Raw genomic sequence first — 18,928 nt, 5'->3', positions numbered from 1 at the left:
TGATGTATCCACAGAAGGGGCAAAAAACCACCACAGCAATTAAGGGGTTAGAGAGAAAAATAAGCTTCAGTTCCTTTTTGAGGTCATGTATTTGTATGCTGGGGCTTTCATAACAAAGTACTACTACAAACCAAGTGGCTCCAAACCATAGAAATTTACTCTCTCACGGTTTTGGAGAATAGAAGGCCAAAATCAAGGAGTTGGCAGGTCTGGCTGCTTCTGGAGGCTGTGAGGGAGGACCCATTTCAGGCCTCTCTCCCAGCTCCTGGCTGGCAATTCTTGATGTTCCTTGGCTTGTAGATGCATCACCCCAATCTCGGCCTCCACTGGCACATGGCACGCTCCTCTCACAGGTCTTTCCCCCTTCTCCTCCCTTAGGGACACTTATCATTGGAGTTAGGGCTCATCCTAAATCCAGGATGATCTCACCTGGAGATCCTTAACTTAATTCCATCTCAGAGATTCTTTTTTTCAAATAGGGTCACAATCAGGGGTGGGGACATGGCCATATCTTTTGGGGGGCGGGGCACTAGTCAACCTGCTACAGGTCTAAAAATAAAAGCAGTAAGCAAGAAATATGTACAGAGCCTTTCTCATGCTCCTGCTCCAAGTTAAGTGCTCTCAGTGCATTATATCATTAAATGCTGAAACACAAATACCGTGCCTCCATTTCACAGATGAGGAAACTGAGGCTGATCCCAGGCTCAAACCCACTTCCGGTCCGATTTGAGAGGCTTCATTGCTAACTGTATACCATTCTACCATCCTCCTGGAGTCCTCTTGGGCAGGTCGCCGCAAAGAGTGCCTTCCCCTCGGTGGCTCTGAGCAAGCGTGCCTGAGGAGATTCTCCCGAGCATCCATCCTGGCCCTTGGCACAGGGCCTCATCATAGGGAGTGGCCCGCGGAGGGAACGGTGACATAGGGTCCTGAGGGTATCATTTCCTCCCTTCTTCCCTCTTCATCGAAGAAATGAGGCCACCGCTGCCATTTATTTGTTCCTTGTTTTGTTTTTTAAATCTGTGATGCGCCATCAGAAAATCATTTCCGCTTCTGCCACGGGTAAGACGCTTGGAAATGCTCCCTCGCAGCCAATGGAGAGCCCCGGATTCTGGCAGGGGGCTGTGCTTTTTGGTCAGCCCTGCCCCCACCGACCCACCCCGCACACAAAAGCAGCGTAATTAACCGTCTTAAGGAAGCCGAGCCCCTGACAGCTGCAAGCTGGAAAGAAGAAAATACCTTAGAGACACAAGCTGCGACGTGACAGGGGACGCAGCTGCCGCGGAGCGAGGGGACGCCGACAGCTAGCTGCAAACCGCTCCCCACCCTTAGACAAAAGCGCCCCTCTGCGCCGGCCACGTTGCTCTGGGTGACCTTGCTTGGATGCAGAGTCCACCCTTGCGCGCATCTTCCTCTGTTACTCTGAAGGCCCAGGAACCCGCTGGGAAGACCAGGGATGCCGGGCTGCTGCCGCGCAGGGCTCGCCTTTGTCTGCGCGTAATCAGGAGAGGCCGCGGCGGTAACCAGCACTCACCGCGGAGGTTAGTGCACCTTCCCTTTTCCCTCATCCTGCCCAGGAGGAGTGCCCAGGCATCTGCTGCCTCAAACGCCCTTCTGGCTGATGAGGCTGGTGGCAGCAGAGAACCCCAGTCCCGTGGCTCTTTGGGTGGGGAACCCCTCCATTTTCCGCCTGCTGGCTTTCACACCTGCAGTTCCCCTTCCATGCCCACCGCTCACCTGGAAGCAGAGAATCGCACAATTTTCAGGATGTGTTTGAAGATTAGGCAGACAAAACCCTCAGCCCTTCTCTGGGACGCTTCCTAAGAGACCAAAATGTCCACGTCCCACCTCCGTGCCTTTCCTATTTATAACAGCGGGAGCGATCTGGGAAGAGGATTTGAGAGATGTGTACATAAAGGCTTGCCTTTGGGTTGGGAGGAAGGGAGGTGGTTGAAGACAGATTTCTCCTTCTCTGTCTGGACTTGAATGTGATGTGCTCGTAATTCAGCACCTCAGTGCAAAGGAACAGTTCTCAGCTGTCCCATCCTTTGCCTTATCTGCCATTCTTAAATGTGGAGGCAGGATGGGAGAATGGGAGTGGACAGGGCCCGTGGGGAGCCTGCCCACATCCACATTGAGAGGACCTTGGGGTGACATGTGTGGCTCCAGGGTTCGGGCCGTAGATGTGTGTGTGGGGGGGGCTCCTTCCTTGGGGCTGGGCATCATACCCAGGATAAAGGAAACTGACACAAAAGACCACTCCCTTTAGCTGGGAGATGAATCTCCATTGGCGTGAACTTTCAGTTGCAGTTGGGTTCTGGGTGGTGGTGGTTGCCTGTACTGTCAGAAGATTTTTTTTTTTTTTTTTTTTTTTGGCGTATTGCGTCTCCCCATCCCTCCTCCATGAATGAATGACGACATGGAGGACAGTGAAAAGAAGCCAGTGAGAAACTCTCACAGCAGTAGGGAAGGGGTTCTAACTGCAGCCAACCCCTCGCTCCCTGTTCGGCCCCCTCACCTGTCTCAGCTCCTTCTGGGTCCTCCCTCTCTGAGCTAAGGTCCCAAATGCAGACCTATCCTCTCCAGGGACTGTGGTCCAGCGTGGGCAGGGCTTTGGCTGTCACACCCAAACTGTTAGCCATGCACCAGCTCTCCAGAGGGACAGCTGGGCAGCAGGGAAGATGAGGGGCTGGCTGGAGGTGGGGGGCCTTAGATGCTGGTAAGTGAGGATAACAACACAGGATCTGTTTGGAGGATGGGAGGAGGGGACACAATGACACAGTAGGCCTTCTATAAGGACGGCCAAACCCACACCTGACGTCCTTTCACAAACCCGTGGGTTAAAACAGGGTTTCTCGATCTCGGATCCACAGACATTTGGGGCCAGGTCATAATACCCTGGGCACCGCAGGGCACTGAGGATTATCCCTGGCCTCCACCCTTTTAACCCCAGGAGCATCCCCCTGCAGCTGTGACAACCAAAAATGCCTCCAAACCTTGACTCCACGTGTCTCCTGGGAGGCAACCCATGGAGAACCACTGGCTTAAAACCGCAGAACCTGTGAGACCAGTTGAGTCATAAGATCCTGGAAGTTTATACCCAAAAGTATCAAAGAGATTCCTAGCACAACTCTTTCATTTACAGATGGGGAAACTGAGGCCTGGAGAGGTGAATGTCCTGAGAATCTGCCATGCCCCAGGGTGTACCCAAATTTAATCTCACTCAGCAGCCAACTCTGCTCTGAGACAGCCCAGCACTTAAGCCATCATCTAGAGTGCTGTGTCCACCTGCCCCTGCCGCCAGCCAGCTCCTGGAACAGTAAAAACAAAACTTGCATTTTGTGGGTGGTAGTAATTATGATCTGGACGTCCCACCCCAGACACTTTCCACACTGCCTTCATTAGCCCTCAGGTCAGCAAGCTGTCAGGGGCTGCTTCTTCGGGGTTGGGGGATGGTGAGACAAAGGGGCAGGGCAGGTGGCCTGGAGCGGCTAGAGGTGGGGTGGGATTGACCAGGTTAATTCCAGCAAGGAAGCTTAAGTATATCCATCATACACTTTAGTATAAATGAGTTTAATAGCTTTATGGCTTCCCAGTTGAAGCCCAAGATAATGGAGGGATGATGAGCCCTGGGGAGGGTATATTTCAGAACTTTAGAGGGAGGAGGGCTTGTAGCTGGAGGCTCAGCTTCTAACGTGGGCTCACACTCCCCACCCACATGGGTGTTCTTAGCTCTCTCTGCCTGTTTTCTCAGGTGTGAAATGGGAAGCTTCATAGAGCTGGGCAATGATGCAATAAAACAGTGGCTGCAAAAGCTCCTTGCAGGTGGACCTGAAATACTGCACATGAGCGTGGGGTTGTTATTATGATGATGATTCAGTAAAACCTCCATCCGTTGCTCTTCTTCAGAAATCATCCTTGCTTCAAGGCTGGTACCTCTTCCCGGATCCCATGGGAACAACAGAAGCCACACTCCGGATGGAAAACGTGGATGTGAAGGATGAATGGCAGGATGAAGATCTTCCCAGGTACAGTTCCCCAGGTCTCTGTGTCAGCCACAGTGGGAGTGGGCGTGGCTCTTCTCCAAGGTGGGGCGCAGGAGACACTGCCAGTTGAAGAGACCAGCCGCATTATATAAGATTGATTTCCACCTCACTCCCTGCCCTCCCCCAAAACTCCCATTTCCACAGTGTTTTAAGAATTTTAAACATTCTTGTAAACCTATCTCATGGATTATTATAATAGTCTTACGTGGGTTCTCACAAATCCAAGTGATAGCATATTTTTACCTGCAGCAGACAGAGGGACTGCATCATGCCCCTGCTTCAACGCCTGGGGCAAATGCCTGTCCCACAGAGAATCTGGGGTTCAACCTCTGCCTGCTTCTTCGAGCTCACTCTCATCACTCTGTCTGCTTCATGCCCTTCCAGTTCCCGTGACTTCCCTCTAGCTTCTTGCCCTTGCCCAGCTGCCTCTGATGTTCAGACTTTTCACTGCCTGTTCTCTCTCTCTCTGGAATGCTTTTCCCCAAACACCCATGCCTCCCTCACCTCCTTCAGGTCTCTGCCCACAGGCCACCTGCTCAGAGAAGACCTTCCGGCCCCTTTGTTACCCCCTCCCCAGTTCCTGAATAATGGCACCCAAAGATATCCACATCTTAACCACTGGAACCTGAGAATGTTCTCCTAATGGTGAAAGCCACTTTGCACATAGGATTAAGTTAAGGATCTTTTTTTTTCTAAATCCTCACTCAAACATATATTTTTATTGATTTGAGAGAGAGAGGAATGGGGGTAGAGAGAGAAAAAGAGAGATTGATCAGTTGCCTCACGTATGCACCCCAACCAGGAATTGAACCCGCAACTGAGATATGTGCCCTGACCAGAAATCAAACCCACAAACTTTTAGTGCATGGAATGATGCTCCAACCAACTGAGCCACCCAGGTAGGCCTAGGTTAAGGATCTTAAAATGAAGAGATGATCCTGAATTATTCAAGTAGGTCCTCAGTGTCATCACAGGGGTCCTTATAAGAGGGAGACCGAAGACTTAACTACAGAAGTAGCAGCTATGATGATGGAAGTAACAGATTGGAATCACAGGAGAAAGGGGTCACGAGCCAGGGAATGCAAACACCTCTGGAAACTGGAAAAAGCAAGAAACAAATTCTCCCCTGGAGCCTCCAAGAGAAACCATCCCTGCTCACACCTTGCCTTTAGCTTTGTGAAACTGATTTTAGACTTGCTTCTGGCCTCTGGAATCATGAGAGAATATAAATTTGTGTTGGTTTAAGCCACTGAGTTAGTGGTAATTTGTTACAGCAGCTATAGGAGACTCATACTATCTACTTTGCTAAATATTTTTATATTTATCTTGTTTAACATCTATTTTCCCCCAAAGGGAACCCCTTGAGAGCAAGGGCCTTTGGTTTGACCACTGCTGTGTACCAGCGTGAGGACAGGGCCTGGCATACAGTTAGTGCTCAATAGACAGGGCGAATGAATGACAGTCACTGGAAAGAATAAAAACTTAAGTAGGAAGAAAGCCCTGAGCATCCACTGCTGACAGGAGTGAGCCACCAGGCCTCCCTCCCTCCCTCTTTCTCCCCCTCTCTCCTCCTCTTCCTCCTCTTCCTCCTCCAGCAAGTCGTTGCTCACTTTCTTAAGAGAAAATACCTTCAGCACAGGCTCTCCTAGTTCATTGGTTGCATAAAACCATTCATTCCCTCCCCCTTTAATGCAAGGACCTTACCCCCAGGAGATGATGACCAAGAGTAACTTACATAGCCACCTGGGAAGAAACAGTCAAAGAGACTGAACATGCGCACCCTGGAAAAGAGACCTTTTTTAAAAAAGATTTTATTTATTTTTAGAGAGAGGGGAAGGAAGGGAGAAAGAGAGGGAGAGAAACATCAATGTGCGGTTGCCTCTTGAGCCCCCCCAACTGAGGAGCCAGCCCGCAACCCAGGCATGTGCCTTGACTGGGAATTGAATCGGAGACCCTTTGGTCCGCAGGCCGGTGCTCAGTCCACCGAGCCACCCCAGCCAGGGCCTGGAAAAGAGACTTTGAAGAAGATTTTCAGCTCCAGAAACTTCAGTTGGTAAGGGCACTGAGGGCAGAAACTAGGTTGATAAACAATAGGCATGAAAGGGATTTAAGTTTGAGTCCAGCATAGAACATGTGGACTCAAATGGTTCAATATATGCTTCATACACACAGCACCATTCAAAAGCTAAATGGGCTTGTGGGAGAGGTCCCGAGCTTCCTATCCATCGTGCCCAAGTAGAAGCTGCCAGGCAGAGGGCGTCAACCCCATTTGATTTTGAATTTAGCCCTCTCCCAAAGCTAGTCATTTTCAGTCGACATTTTGCACCCTTATGTGTGGTTCTTTATAGCACAAGGTTCCTGTTCTAAGAAGAGCTGAGAATCTCTTTTCTGCCCACTACCGGCATCTGCAGGAGTTGGTTTCCAGGAATACAAGTATTTTGGGAAAGAGATGGCCACTGCATTGGGGCCAACTTCCTGTCCTTTCACCTTTAGAATGGTCTATCCTCTCCACATCCCCCCCTATAAATCTGTCTTTTCAGCTCTCTAAGAGAGGGGGTGCTAATGCCTGGGGGAAGGGTCTCATCGCACCCAGACTTGGCAGTTTGGGCAAATTAAAGATCGTTTTCTAGCAAGGAAGTCCTGATGGTTAAAAATGCTCTAAAATGGGCAAGAACTGGCTTTGAGTGCAGTCACTTGCTCCTGGCATGCGTTGTGGGGAGGGGTCTAATTCCTCCCATGTAAAAGGGAAAATCTGATGGGGTGATTTTGGTAGGTTCCTTCCAGCACCAAGCGCCCGGGATTCCAAGGCATCTTCGGACGGTCTTAGCATCTCTGGCATCTGCTGAGACTAAAGCACTTTTGGGTCTGGACTTTGAGAATTTTCTGATTCAAACCCCAACAGGCTTGCTTGGCCACCTTGGGCAACTCTTTGAGCATCTTTTGTTCCTCAGTTTTTCTATCTGTAAAATAGGGGCAGTCATCCCTGGCTTGTGAAGTTGTGAGAACTCATTAAAGCATGTGGGATTGTCTAAATGATGAAGGCTGTCCAAAGTCATTGTCACTCTCAGCATTGTTCCTTGTATCTTGTTCACTGCAGTTCCTTTATCTGTGTGCCCTCCCCCAAGTATTCTAAAATATAGCCCCTCTCTCAAGCATTGTGGAGACAAAAATGGGGCTGACTGCAGCTGCAAATGTGAATTTCAAGTGAGTTCCCCCAGCTGCAGAGGATGCCTCTCCCTTTTTAGTAGCTCAGTGTTTGCAAGATAGTGGCCTTGCTGTGCAGCCACTGGGTTGTGAGTGTGCCTTTGCCAAGGCTTCCGTCTTCCTCATTCCGGAAGAAATGAGTGCAGCTCCTTGATGCTACGTCCAGCTGCATCTCAACATAAGCACCTCTGTCTGGTGCCAGACAACCCACAATTCTATTCCCTCCAGCTCAGGGAGCCCTTCCCGGGGGCATATTCAACCTTCTGGGTGGCTGTCGGAGCACTTGCCCTGTGTCCTCAGCCCCCTCCTGCCACCACCATCTTGTAGTCTTTTCCATCACTTCCTGCCCTTCTGCAGGTTCCTATGGGGCCTGAGCTGAGGGCAGCCTGGGGATCATCTATTTCACTGCCTGTTTTCTCCATTAATTCATTCTAATGATCTGCACTGACGTATGCCAGGCCCCCTGATGTTGGGGACAAGTGGAGAACCAGACAGCTGCCCTCATGGGACACTCACAGTCTGGGGCAGAGACGGGCATCCCCTTCACTCTTACAACCCAGTGTGACACTGCAGGTGGGCTCTTGGCACTGGCAGAGTTCCTGGGTGGGTTCTGACCAGGTAGAGGCTGGGCATTCCAAGCTGAGAGAGCAATGCCTATAAAGGCCCTGAGGCCAGCAAAAGCAGAGTGAGGGACTGAAGGAAGATTGAGTGGGAAAACAGAACCAGGGTAGAAAAGGGCTTGACCAGTGTCTCATAGCAACGGAGAGGCAGGTGCAAGATTAGATGTCTGACTGGTGCATCAGCCAAGTGGCTATGGATTTTGTTTGTTTGTTTGTTTATAAGCTTTTTTCTCCTATAGCCCCAAACTTAACAGAATATCTAAAAGCAGGAAGCAGTGCTCTCTGCAGAGAGAACAGAACGTGCAAAGGCACTGGGGCAAAGGAGACTTTGGCATGGTAGGGAATACAACATGAGAGCCCAACTACATCATTGGTATGAGGTTGGAGAGTTCACAGATGCCACATCCTGAGGGATGCCCAGGTGACAGATTTCAATTTCATGCTGAGAGGATGCATGAGTTTCCTAGAGCTGCCATAGCAAAGCACCACAAATAGGGTGGCTTACGGCAACAGGAATGTATTCTTTTACACTTCCGGAGGCTAGAAGTCAAAATCAAGGTGCCTGTGGAACCATATTCCCTCCAAAGGGTCTAAGGGGAGGATCCTTCCTGCCTCCCAGCTTCTGGTACCTGCTGGCAATCCTTGGCATCCCTTGGCTTGGGGACACATCACTTTAGCCTCTGCCTCCATCTTCATATGTCCTTCTCTCTTCACTGTCTGCGTCCACATTTTCTTCTCCTTATAAGTACACTACTCATTGGATTCAGGGCCCCCATAATTCAGTATGAGCTCAACTTAATTACATCTGCAAAGACCCTATTTCCATATAGGTTGCATTTCCAGACACTGGGGGTTAGTCACTGAATTATCTTCCTGAGATGACATAGTTCAACCCATTACAGAAAGATAAAGCCACATTGTATGCCTTGCATATGAAGGGGCACCCCATCTTTTCCATGGATGTCCATCGCTGAGAGCAAGCTCTACAGAGAGCCGTTGGGACCCACCTCAGGTTCGTGTCCAGGCTCTGCATAATTTGAGGTTGTCCTGGGACTCGGGAAAATAACAAGGTCTCACCTGGTCTTGAAATGCACAGCCCTGTGGACCAGCAGGGTGGGTACTTGCTCTCTCTCTTTGTCAGGAAGCTGTGGGCTTTCCTCCAAGGAGCCTGGGGTCCTGCTGAGTCGGTGTCTCCAGCTCTCCAGCATCGTCTGGAGCATTTATTGAATATCCATTGCATTCTGGGCGCTGTGCCAGGTGCCTCAGCCTCAAGACCTCCTCCCATCCCCACAACAGCACCTCCCCTGGTCCTGCCTCCTTTCCCACCCACACCCTTCATCCAGTCCCCCTCCCCCACTGCTTCCTCTGCTCCTGGAACCCTGGTCTGCTTTCTGATCTGTTCCTGGAACTCACCAAGTTTATTGGGCCTCAGGGTCTTTGCACCTGCTGTGCCTTCCACCTGGAACACTCTTCCCTCAATCTTCCCATGATGCCAGCCTCTTGCTTTTAAGTCTCCCCTCAAAAGTCACCTCCTCAAAGATGCCTTCCCTGACCACCCTATAACCGTACCCTGCCCCCCCTTCCTCTTGCTTATTTTCTTTGGTGTAAATATCATCATCTGCTTTGTTCATCTATTTGTTTACTTGATTATCATCTTCCTTCCCTCTTGTATCAATCAGGGTTCCTTAAAAGAAAATAGTACCAGTTGGTTTTCATTATAGATATTATTGTATTTATTATGATTGTATATATATTAATTAATATATACTATTATTGTGTTTATTTGTGTTATTTGTATACAGTTATACATATGTTATATTTTATTTGTAATATAGATATATTATATTTTAATATATTATTTTGTATATATGATTGTATATACTTTGTGTATATGTATATATATTCCAAAGAATTGTCTTACCAATTGTAAGGCTGTCAAGCCTATAATCTGTAGGGCAGTCTGGAAACTCAGGCTGGATTCAGCGCTGCAGCCTTGAGACAGGATTCCTTCTTCCTCAGGAAAACCTCCAGGCCTTTCAGTTGCCTGAGGTCCACCACATAGTCAAGGATAGTCTCTTATTTAACGTCCATAAATTATAGGTTTGGACCACATATACCCCCTACCTTCCCAGAAACACCTAGACTAGTATTTGACCGGATAACTGCGTCCTGGAGCCTGGCCGAGTTGGCAGAAATCTGCTCACAACCCTCTCCAAACGGTGTTACTACCTGTCTCATTTAGCTCTGTATGTTTCCCGGAACCCAGACATCTAATGTATTTGTGAAATGAGTGAATACTAGGTACTAGCTCGACTTCCATTTTACTGATGAGGAAAACTGAGGCTCAGAGAGGGAAGGCACCACCTAGACGCAGAGCGCTGGACAGCAGCAGAGCAGGTGTTTGCTCCCAGACTCTCTCAGATGTTTGAGCTGCTGTACTCAGTTCCTCGGTTTCCCAGTCTGCGTGGCTGAGCAGCTGAATGCTTTCGCCACCTCGATGGTTAGGCAGCAGCCTGGCAACTATCCACTAGATTGGCAGCCAAGTAAGATCTTCATGGACCATCCAGGGTTGGGAGGCTGAATCACATCCCGATGAGAACGGAAGGCAGTGCCGCCTGCACAACAGTGCAGCTTTCCTCTGGCAGGAGGACTCGGTGGCAGAACAGGGCACCCAGCTACCCTAGTGAGAGATGCTCCTCAGGCCAAAGGGTTTCTTTCCCGTTGTCCTCTCTGGGGTTGGTGTACATGTGCTAACTGGGCACAAGGGGGCAGTAGAGAGCAATAACTGGAATCGGCTCTGCCCACTTGTCCATTTCAAGCCCCCCTCAGTTTTCTCCTCTGTGAAATGAGCTTCTGTCTGCCTCATAGGGCTGCTGTGAGGAGCAAATGATATCATGCCATGGACATTCCAACCTGGCACACAGCGAGTGCCCTGTCCCTGGGATAAACTATGATTCTAGCTGAGTCTAGAACAGGAATTGCAGCCTCAGACGTTGAAGGGCGCCAGGCAGGCAGCATAAATGAGAGAAGGAGCCAGAAGAATATCCTAACACCCAGGTGAACACGAGTGGTGGACAGTCAGTTCCTGGCGGTCGTTACCACACGGGAAAGGCAGATAGGGCTCAAGAAAAGACAGAAAGCTAGAAATTTTGTGTCAGATCTCAAGTTTAACAGCAAGTTTAAAGTTTTAAATGCTCTGTGGGCAGGATGGAACTAGAGGTGGTGCATCAGCCACCAGTTTGCAATTCGGGGTAACCCTGCACACCGGCTGTATGTTTGATGGACGCTGGACTTATTCATGAGTCACCAGCCCTGCCCCTCCCCCACGCGGAGAGCAAAGGTGGCAGCTACAGAGAAGAGAGACAGAGCAGTGTGTACATATAATGGGCATGTGAGTTGACTCTTCAGGCCCTCTGCCTCTTTAAAACCTTCTGATTTTATGAGAAGCTTGCCTTTATAAAAAAAAAAATTGAAGTGAATGTTACTTAAGATAAAATTAACCATTCCAATGCACAATTCAGTGGCATTCAATGCATTCTCATGCTGTGCAATCACTTCTATATAGTTCCAAAACACTTCTATCACTCCAAAAAGGAGCCCTGTCCCCCTTAGCAGTCACTCCCCCACCCTCCCCCGGATCCTGGCCACCACTAACCCATTTTCTGTCTCTGGATTTGCTTGTTCTGGACATTTCACATAAATGGAATCATATGCTAGGTGGCCTTTTGTGTCAGACTTCTTTAGCTTAATGTGTTCAAGGTCCATCCACATTGTAGCATATGTCAGTGTTTTGTTTCTTTTCATGGCTGCATAATATTCCATTGCATGGCTGAGCTGCACTTTGTTTATTCATTCATCGATTGACAGATATCTGGGTTGCTTCCACTTTTTGACTCTTGTGAATCATGCTACTGTGGACATTTGAGGATGATTTTTTTTGTGTGGATGTATATTTTCATTTCCTTGGGGCCTCTGCTCTAGTTCGACCTCCGTAAGAGCAGGGCAACATCTGAGTCAGCCTTTACCTCCAAGGCCTATCAAAGCACCTGGAAGGGAGTAGTTACTCAAAGAACATTTGATGCATAGTGAATAGGAAAAAGGTGGGAGGGAGGAGAAGGAAGAAGCGAAGCATGGATAAGATCCACCCTGGAAAGGGTACCAGTTCATCCCCTCTAAGAACAGAGGCAAGGGAATAAGGAGTTTTTTAAAAGGAAAGGAGAGAGCTTTCTACCGTCCTTCCCAGTCTAAAGAGCCCCCATTCAGCTGAGCTGCACTGATGAGTGGCAGAAGCGCGTTAATGCTGCAGTGCTTCCCGGAGTCAGCATGCCCTGCAATGAAAGCTGCAGGCAGCCCCGTGTGTTCTGCAAACCCTTCTGCCTGGAATTGAATATTTCCCCAGGGAGCAAAGAACCTGGGGTGTGTGGGTCAAGCTCAGGCAGTGGGAGCTGTTCTTTCAAAAAACAATCTGGTCATTACCAGAGAGACAGTTCTTATTCTGCAAATTTGTGCTCAGCAAAGCATTAACGTGGCGCAAATGCATAGTTGGTAGCATTTAAAAATTTTTTTGTTTATTAATCCTCACCTGAGAGGACATGCTTATTGATTTAGGAGAGAGAGAAACATCGATGTGAGAGAAAAACACCAACCAGCTGCCTCAAAGTACACACCCCAGCCAGGGATCAAACCTGTAGCCCTTTGGTGTACGGAACAACCAGGAGCCTCCCAGTCAGGGAGGCAGCATGTCTGTTGTGTGTGTGTGTGTGTGTGTGTGTGTGTGTGTGTAGAGAACCCTAAAGATTCCACCAGAAAAAAACTGCTAGAACTGATAAATAAATTCAGTAAAATAGCAGGATACAAAAAAAATCGAGAAATTGGTTACATTTTTATACAGCATAATGATCAGAAAGGGAAATTAAGAAAACAATCCCATTTATGATTGCATCAAAAAATACCTAGGAATAAATTTAACCAAGGAGGTAAAAGACTTGTTTTAAGAAAATTATAAGACATTGAAGAGAGAAATTAAAGAAAATACAAACAAATGGATGCATATACCATGCTTGTAAATACAAAAAATTAACATTGTTAAAATGTCCATACTACCTGAAAACAATTTATAGTGTCAACTCAAGTCCCATAAAAATACCAGTGATGTATTTCACAGAACCAAAACAGATAATCCAAAAATTTATATGGAGTGACAAAAGACCCTGAATAGCCACAGCAATCTTGAGAAAGAACAACATTGGAGGAATCACATTACCTGATATCAAACTATACTACAAGGCCACAGTAATAAAAGAAAGCATGGAACTAGCATAAAAACATATATATAGGAATGTGAATAGAGAGCCCAGAAAAAAACCGACGCCTATTAGTGATATTTGACAAAGAAGGCAAGAACATACAATGAGGTAAAGATAGTCATCAGTAAATTCAGTAAATAGTGTTGGGGCCCTGGCTGGCGAGGCTTAGTGGATTGAGCACCAACCTGCAGACCAAAAGGTCACTGGTTCAATTCCCAGTCATGGTTCATGTCTGGGTTGTGGGCCAAGTTCTCAGTTGGGGCATGCGAGAGGCAGCCAGTTGATGTTTCTCCCACACATCAATGTTTTTCTCTCTCTCTTTCTCCTGTGTTTCCCCTCTCTCTAGAAATAAATTTTTAAAATACTTTAAATAAATAAATAATGTTGGAAAAATTGGACATATACATGCAAAAAAATGAAACTAGACCACCTTCTTATACCTATATATACAAGAATAAATTCAAAATAGATTACAGACTTAAATGTAAGACTCAAAACCATAAAACTCCTTGAAGAAAACATAGGCAATAAAATCTTGGACATTGTTCTTTTTTTATTTCAATATTTCTTGCAGTAATATTTTTTCTGATATATCACCTTGGGCAAGGGAAACAAAAGAAAAATAAACAAATCAGACTATATCAAACTAAAAAGGTTTCACGCAGAAAAACCATCAACAGAACGAAAAGACAACCCACTGAATGGGAGAACATATTTGCCAATGATACATCTGATAAGGGGTTAATATCCAAAATTTATAAAGAACTCATACAACTCAACACCAAAAACACACAAACAATCTAATTTTAAAAGTGGATAGATAAAGGACCTGAATAGACACTTCTCCAAAGAGGACACACGGGTGGCTAATAGACATAGGAAAAGGTGGTCAACATCACTAATAATCAGAGAAATGCAAATTAAAACCACAATAAGGTATCACCTCACACCTGTCAGAATGACTGCCATCAATAAAACAACAAACAAATGTAGGTGAGGATGCAGAGGAAAGGGCACTCTCGGGGACTGTTGGTGAGAATGCAGATTGTTTTCCACTGTTGGTGCAGCCACTGTGGAAAACAGTATGAAGTGTCCTCAAAAATTTAAAAATGGAACTGCAGTATGACCCAGCAAATCCACGTTTGGGATATATCCAAAGAAACCCAAAACACTAATTCAAAAGAATATATGCACCGCTATGTTCACTGCAGCATTATTTACAATAGCCAAGCCACTAAAGCAACCCAAGCCCCTATCAATAGATGAGTGGACAAAAGTAATGGTATATATATGTCATATACAATGGAATATTAGTTGGCCATAAAAAAGAATGAAATCTTACCATTTGCAATAGCATGGATGGTCGTAGAGGGTATTATGCTAAATGAAATAAGTCAGTCAGAGAAAGACAAAACCATATGATTTCACTTATATGTGGAATCTAAAGAACACTATAAACAAACAAAACAGAAACAGATTCATGCAGAGAAACAGAGATACAGAGAACAGACAGTTGCCAGAGGGGAAGGGGGCTGGAGGACTGGGGGAAAAAGATGATGGTATTGAGAAGTACAGGTTGGTAGATAGAAAATAGTCGTGGCATAGAGCATAGGAAATATAGTCCATAATACTGTTGCCGCTGTCTGCGGTGCCAGGTGGGTACTGGGAATATCAGGGGGAACACTTCGTAGACTTTATGATTGTCTCACCACTATGCTGCACACATAAAACTAATGCAAAATGATATTGAATGTAACTACACTTGGAAAAAATACTTTCAAGAAGTTTTATATTTACAGAAAAATTGCACAAATATTACAGAAAATTTCCATATATCCCACACTCAGTTTCTCCGATGATTAACATTTTAAATTAGGCTGGTACCTTTGTTATAATTAGTGGACCAATATTTGTACATTATTAATGACGTAAGCCCACAGTTCATTCAGATTCCCTTAGCCTCTTTTTCCTGATACCGTTATTCGGGCCCAGGACCCCATACAGGACCCCATGTAACATTCAGTCCTCACGTCTTCACAGGCTCATCTGAGCTATGAGTTACTCAGGCTTTCCTTGTTTTTGGTGATTTTGACAGTTTTGAGGAGGACTGGTCAGGGATTTTGTAGAATATTCCTAAACTGGGAGTCTGGTGTTTTTCTCACGGTTAGACCAGGGTGACGGGTTCTGGGAGGAGACCCCACAGTGAAGGGCCCTTCTCATCCCGTCATATCCAGGGTCATGTGTCACCGTGACTTACCACTGGTAACAGTGACCTTCATCCCCGGGCTGAGTCTGTTGGTCAAGCTTCTCCACTGTAAAGTCACCCTGTCCCCTTGTCACACTGTCCTCTTTGGAAGGAAGCCACTCTGTCCGGCCCACATTAAAGAGTAGGGAGTTATTCTCTGCCTCCTGAGGGCAGAGCCTCGACATACACTATGTGGAATTCTTCTGTGCAGAAAAGCTGTCTCTCCTCCCCTATATGTATTTATCCAATCATTTATTTATACCCGTTTGATCTCGTGGACATTTTATTTTACACTTTAACTTACAATCCAATACGCTATGATTTTTTGTTCTTGTTGCTCAAACTATCCCAGCGTCAGCCATGGAGAGCTTTTCCAGTTGAGTGCTGTGTCCATTGGATAACTTGCTGCATTTAACAGCAACAATTCATCAGAGACCAGACCCTGCAGAGTCACCTCAGAAAGAATGCTGCTTATATCTCAGAGTGTGTAACACTGTGTGACAGGAGATGAGACCCTCCCTCTCCCTCAGCTTTGGCTTTCCCCATCAAAAAACAAAACAAAACAAAAAAAAGACAATACATGTTAGGTTCTCTATCGGGAGCCTTCTAGTACTGGGGCTGCATGGTTTTCTGGGCTGACACACCGATGTATTTTGTCCCAGCAATTCCCAGAACTAAACAGGTTTTGTCGTTTTTGGTTTTTGTCGTTGTGTCTGAACTCCACGCTCCAATGGCTGGATTTTCGGTGCCTGCTAACGTGCCCTCCCGGCTGCGTTCACAGGCCGTTACGGGAAGAGACTGGGACGGACTCACTTGGCAGTCCAGCGGAAGACGCGTCCTGTGAGTTTCCACGCGTGCAGAAACGGGTGCGCTGTTTCCGGGCCTCAGCTGGCCCGGGACTGTAGAAATCCCAGAGGCTGTGCTCCTGGGTACAATGGCAGGGAAGGGGGTTGGGTTGTTCTGCTCCGAGGCCTGCAAGGAAAGTGACTGTGGTGGATGAGAGACATGTGGGCACTGTTGTGAAGTCAGCACCCTGCTTGTCTTGCTGTGTGTTCTAAAGCTGGTTGCTTAGCCTCTCTGTACCTCCAATGTCTCATCTACTAAATATAGGTGGTGAGCCTGCCACACAATGGGGTGCGGCTCTCACCAGGTCAGGAAGAGAAGAGGAGGAAAAAGAAAGTAAAAACACCTGTTTTGTTTTGTTGTTTTGTTTTCCTGTTTCTCCACAGCCCCTCCCAACACGTTGAACTTCAATGGAGCCCACCGTAAGCGAAAGACACTGGTCGCTCCAGAGATCAACATTTCCCTGGATCAGAGTGAGGGCTCCCTGCTGTCAGACGACTTCTTGGACACCCCTGATGACCTGGACATCAATGTGGATGACATCGAGACCCCCGATGAGACCGACTCGCTGGAGTTCCTGGGAAATGGCAATGAGCTGGAGTGGGAAGGTGAGCTCGAGGGCTGCTCATGGCGCCTGAGTAGCCCCAGACCACACTCAGCACCGCTGCTGGTTCCCAGTCCAGCTTGTTAGAGCAATGCCCCCATCCCCACAGGCTCGGCGGGGCAGGTGTCTGATCCTGGGGCTCACGAAACAGCCCCAGGAGGGTCTTCCTGCTCTTGCAACTCCACGTGTATTTTTCTTGAAGGTGACCAAGGCCAAAAGGAAATGCCTTCAACTGATTCCACAAGTGTTTGTGGAGCATGTACTCAGGGCCAGGTCTCCGCTGAGATGGGGGAATATGGAGGGTATATGGCAGGAATAGGTGGCGCTGCCCACATGCACACACAGTGGTCAGAGAGAGACGCTAATAATAAAAGAAATGTGCGCAAGGTAATTGCAGCCGGTCATCAGTGCCATGAGATAACTGGGTGAGGTGACGGCATAGCGCGGGGGTGGGGGGTGTTTCTCACCTGAGGGTTGATTCTGCCCTCTAGGGAACACTCGGCGATGTCTGATTACATCGATGGTTGTCGCAACTGGGGGTGGAGGCCAGAAATCCTGCCCAGGACAGCCCCCGACAGAAAACGACCCAGCCCCAAATGTCAAAAATGCTCAGGGTGACCTTGAGCTGTGAGGTGTGAGGGTCACACCTTGAGCTGGGGTAACTGGGGGTGGGGGCCCCTTTAGGAAGGAGGTTGGGGTAGGTTTCTCTGAGTAGGTATTAGTTGACCTGACATCTTGAGACAGGAGCACAGGTCAGGTGAGAGAGACTGTGATGCTGGTGGCCGTGGCAATGGAATCAGACACATATGTGCCGGGCAGGTGTGGAATAGGACGGGAAGAAGGAGCCAGTGGTGATGCTTAGGGTGGGGGGCCTGAGCAGCAGGGAATATGGCTGAGCCATCTCCTGAGCAGGAAGCCTGCAGGATGAAAGCTGGGAAAGAGGTAGGTATTTTGAGTGGCTGAGAACCTGAGAAGGAGAGATGCCCAAAGAGGAGAAAACGTGTGCAGTCACACAGCAGGCTGTTCACAGAAATGAGCTCTACCCCGGGCGACTGAGCAACACCCACCCAGGATTTCCTTGTATTTCACGGCTTGAAAAAACAATTATGTGGCTGTCACTTTTTGACTCCCAGGTCCCCCATTTTTCCCAACAGCCTCAAGCTATCACTGTCGGTGAGTGAAGCACAGGGTCAGGGTGTAGCCTGTGGCCTGAGGAGAGAGGTGCGGGCTCTGCGGCCACGGGCAGTGAAGGGAGCTGGGGGAGCCTGGGACGGGACATCGGACTCAGGCGTTCCGTCTGCTCACCCCTTGGCCTGCTTCCAGATGACACCCCTGTGGCCGCTGCCAAGAACATGCCCGGGGACAGCGCAGACCTGTTTGGGGACGGCGCGGCTGAGGACGGCAGCGCTGCCAACGGGCGCCTGTGGCGGACAGTGATCATCGGAGAACAAGAACACCGGATTGACCTGCACATGATCCGGCCCTACATGAGGGTGGTGACCCACGGAGGTGAGACCACACCCCGAGGGCCCCTCTCCGCTCCAGCGGGGGCCCTGTCAGTGGCCCTCTCTGAACCTCTGTCTCTTCACAAGCCACGGGACGTTGAGCGTTCCTCTCTGGGTGGGCGTGGGTGAAACTCACATGGGGACAAGGCATGGATGCTGGGTGCTCACGCGGGGTGCCTATGAGGGTGGCTGGTGCTCCCTACCAAAGGCAGAGACAGGTCAGGGGCGTGGGGTGGCTCGGAGCTTGGAGCTCAGAGAGGGCGCTACCCATCTCTGCCTGGGGCCGCTCACGGGCCTGTCTCCCCAGGGTACTATGGCGAAGGTCTCAATGCCATCATCGTTTTTGCTGCCTGCTTCCTCCCAGACAGCAGCTCTCCCGACTACCACTACATCATGGAGCACCTCTTCCTGTGAGTAGCCCGCCTGCCCCGTCCCAGTTGTCAACATTTCTGAGGGTCCCAGCAGAGGGCCGGACCAGGCTGTAAAAACCACATTGGGAGGGGGCTCTGCCTGGCACCAGGGAGGGGCTGGCCACCTGCAGACCTGGATCTGAGTCCC

The 18,928-nt window shown here is 48.4% G+C and overlaps 1 protein-coding gene across 2 annotated transcripts in view; it reads left to right on the top strand.

Moving 5' to 3' along the window:
- The first annotated feature begins 1,144 nt into the window (after positions 1-1,144).
- Positions 1,145-18,928, top strand: part of ATCAY (ATCAY kinesin light chain interacting caytaxin) — a 28,275-nt gene continuing 10,491 nt past the window's right edge. The window contains exons 1-6 of one of the 2 annotated variants that reach the window (XM_054578050.1): positions 1,145-1,538; positions 3,907-4,025; positions 16,200-16,258; positions 16,648-16,869; positions 18,189-18,374; positions 18,678-18,780. In XM_054578050.1, coding sequence (XP_054434025.1) covers positions 3,949-4,025; positions 16,200-16,258; positions 16,648-16,869; positions 18,189-18,374; positions 18,678-18,780 — 647 coding nt within the window. In that variant the 5' untranslated portion in view covers positions 1,145-1,538; positions 3,907-3,948. Of the gene's footprint in view, positions 1,539-3,889; positions 4,026-16,199; positions 16,259-16,647; positions 16,870-18,188; positions 18,375-18,677; positions 18,781-18,928 lie in introns of those variants that run through there. The other variant, XM_054578051.1, reaches the window with a different exon arrangement.

The sequence above is a fragment of the Pteronotus mesoamericanus genome, unplaced genomic scaffold, assembly GCF_021234165.1.
Source record: "Pteronotus mesoamericanus isolate MK-2021 breed Mesoamerican mustached bat unplaced genomic scaffold, CSHL_Meso_final contig_482, whole genome shotgun sequence".
NCBI lineage: Eukaryota > Metazoa > Chordata > Mammalia > Chiroptera > Mormoopidae > Pteronotus > Pteronotus mesoamericanus.
Note: the sequence above shows the minus strand (reverse complement) of the source record. Positions and strands in the feature narration are given on the sequence as shown.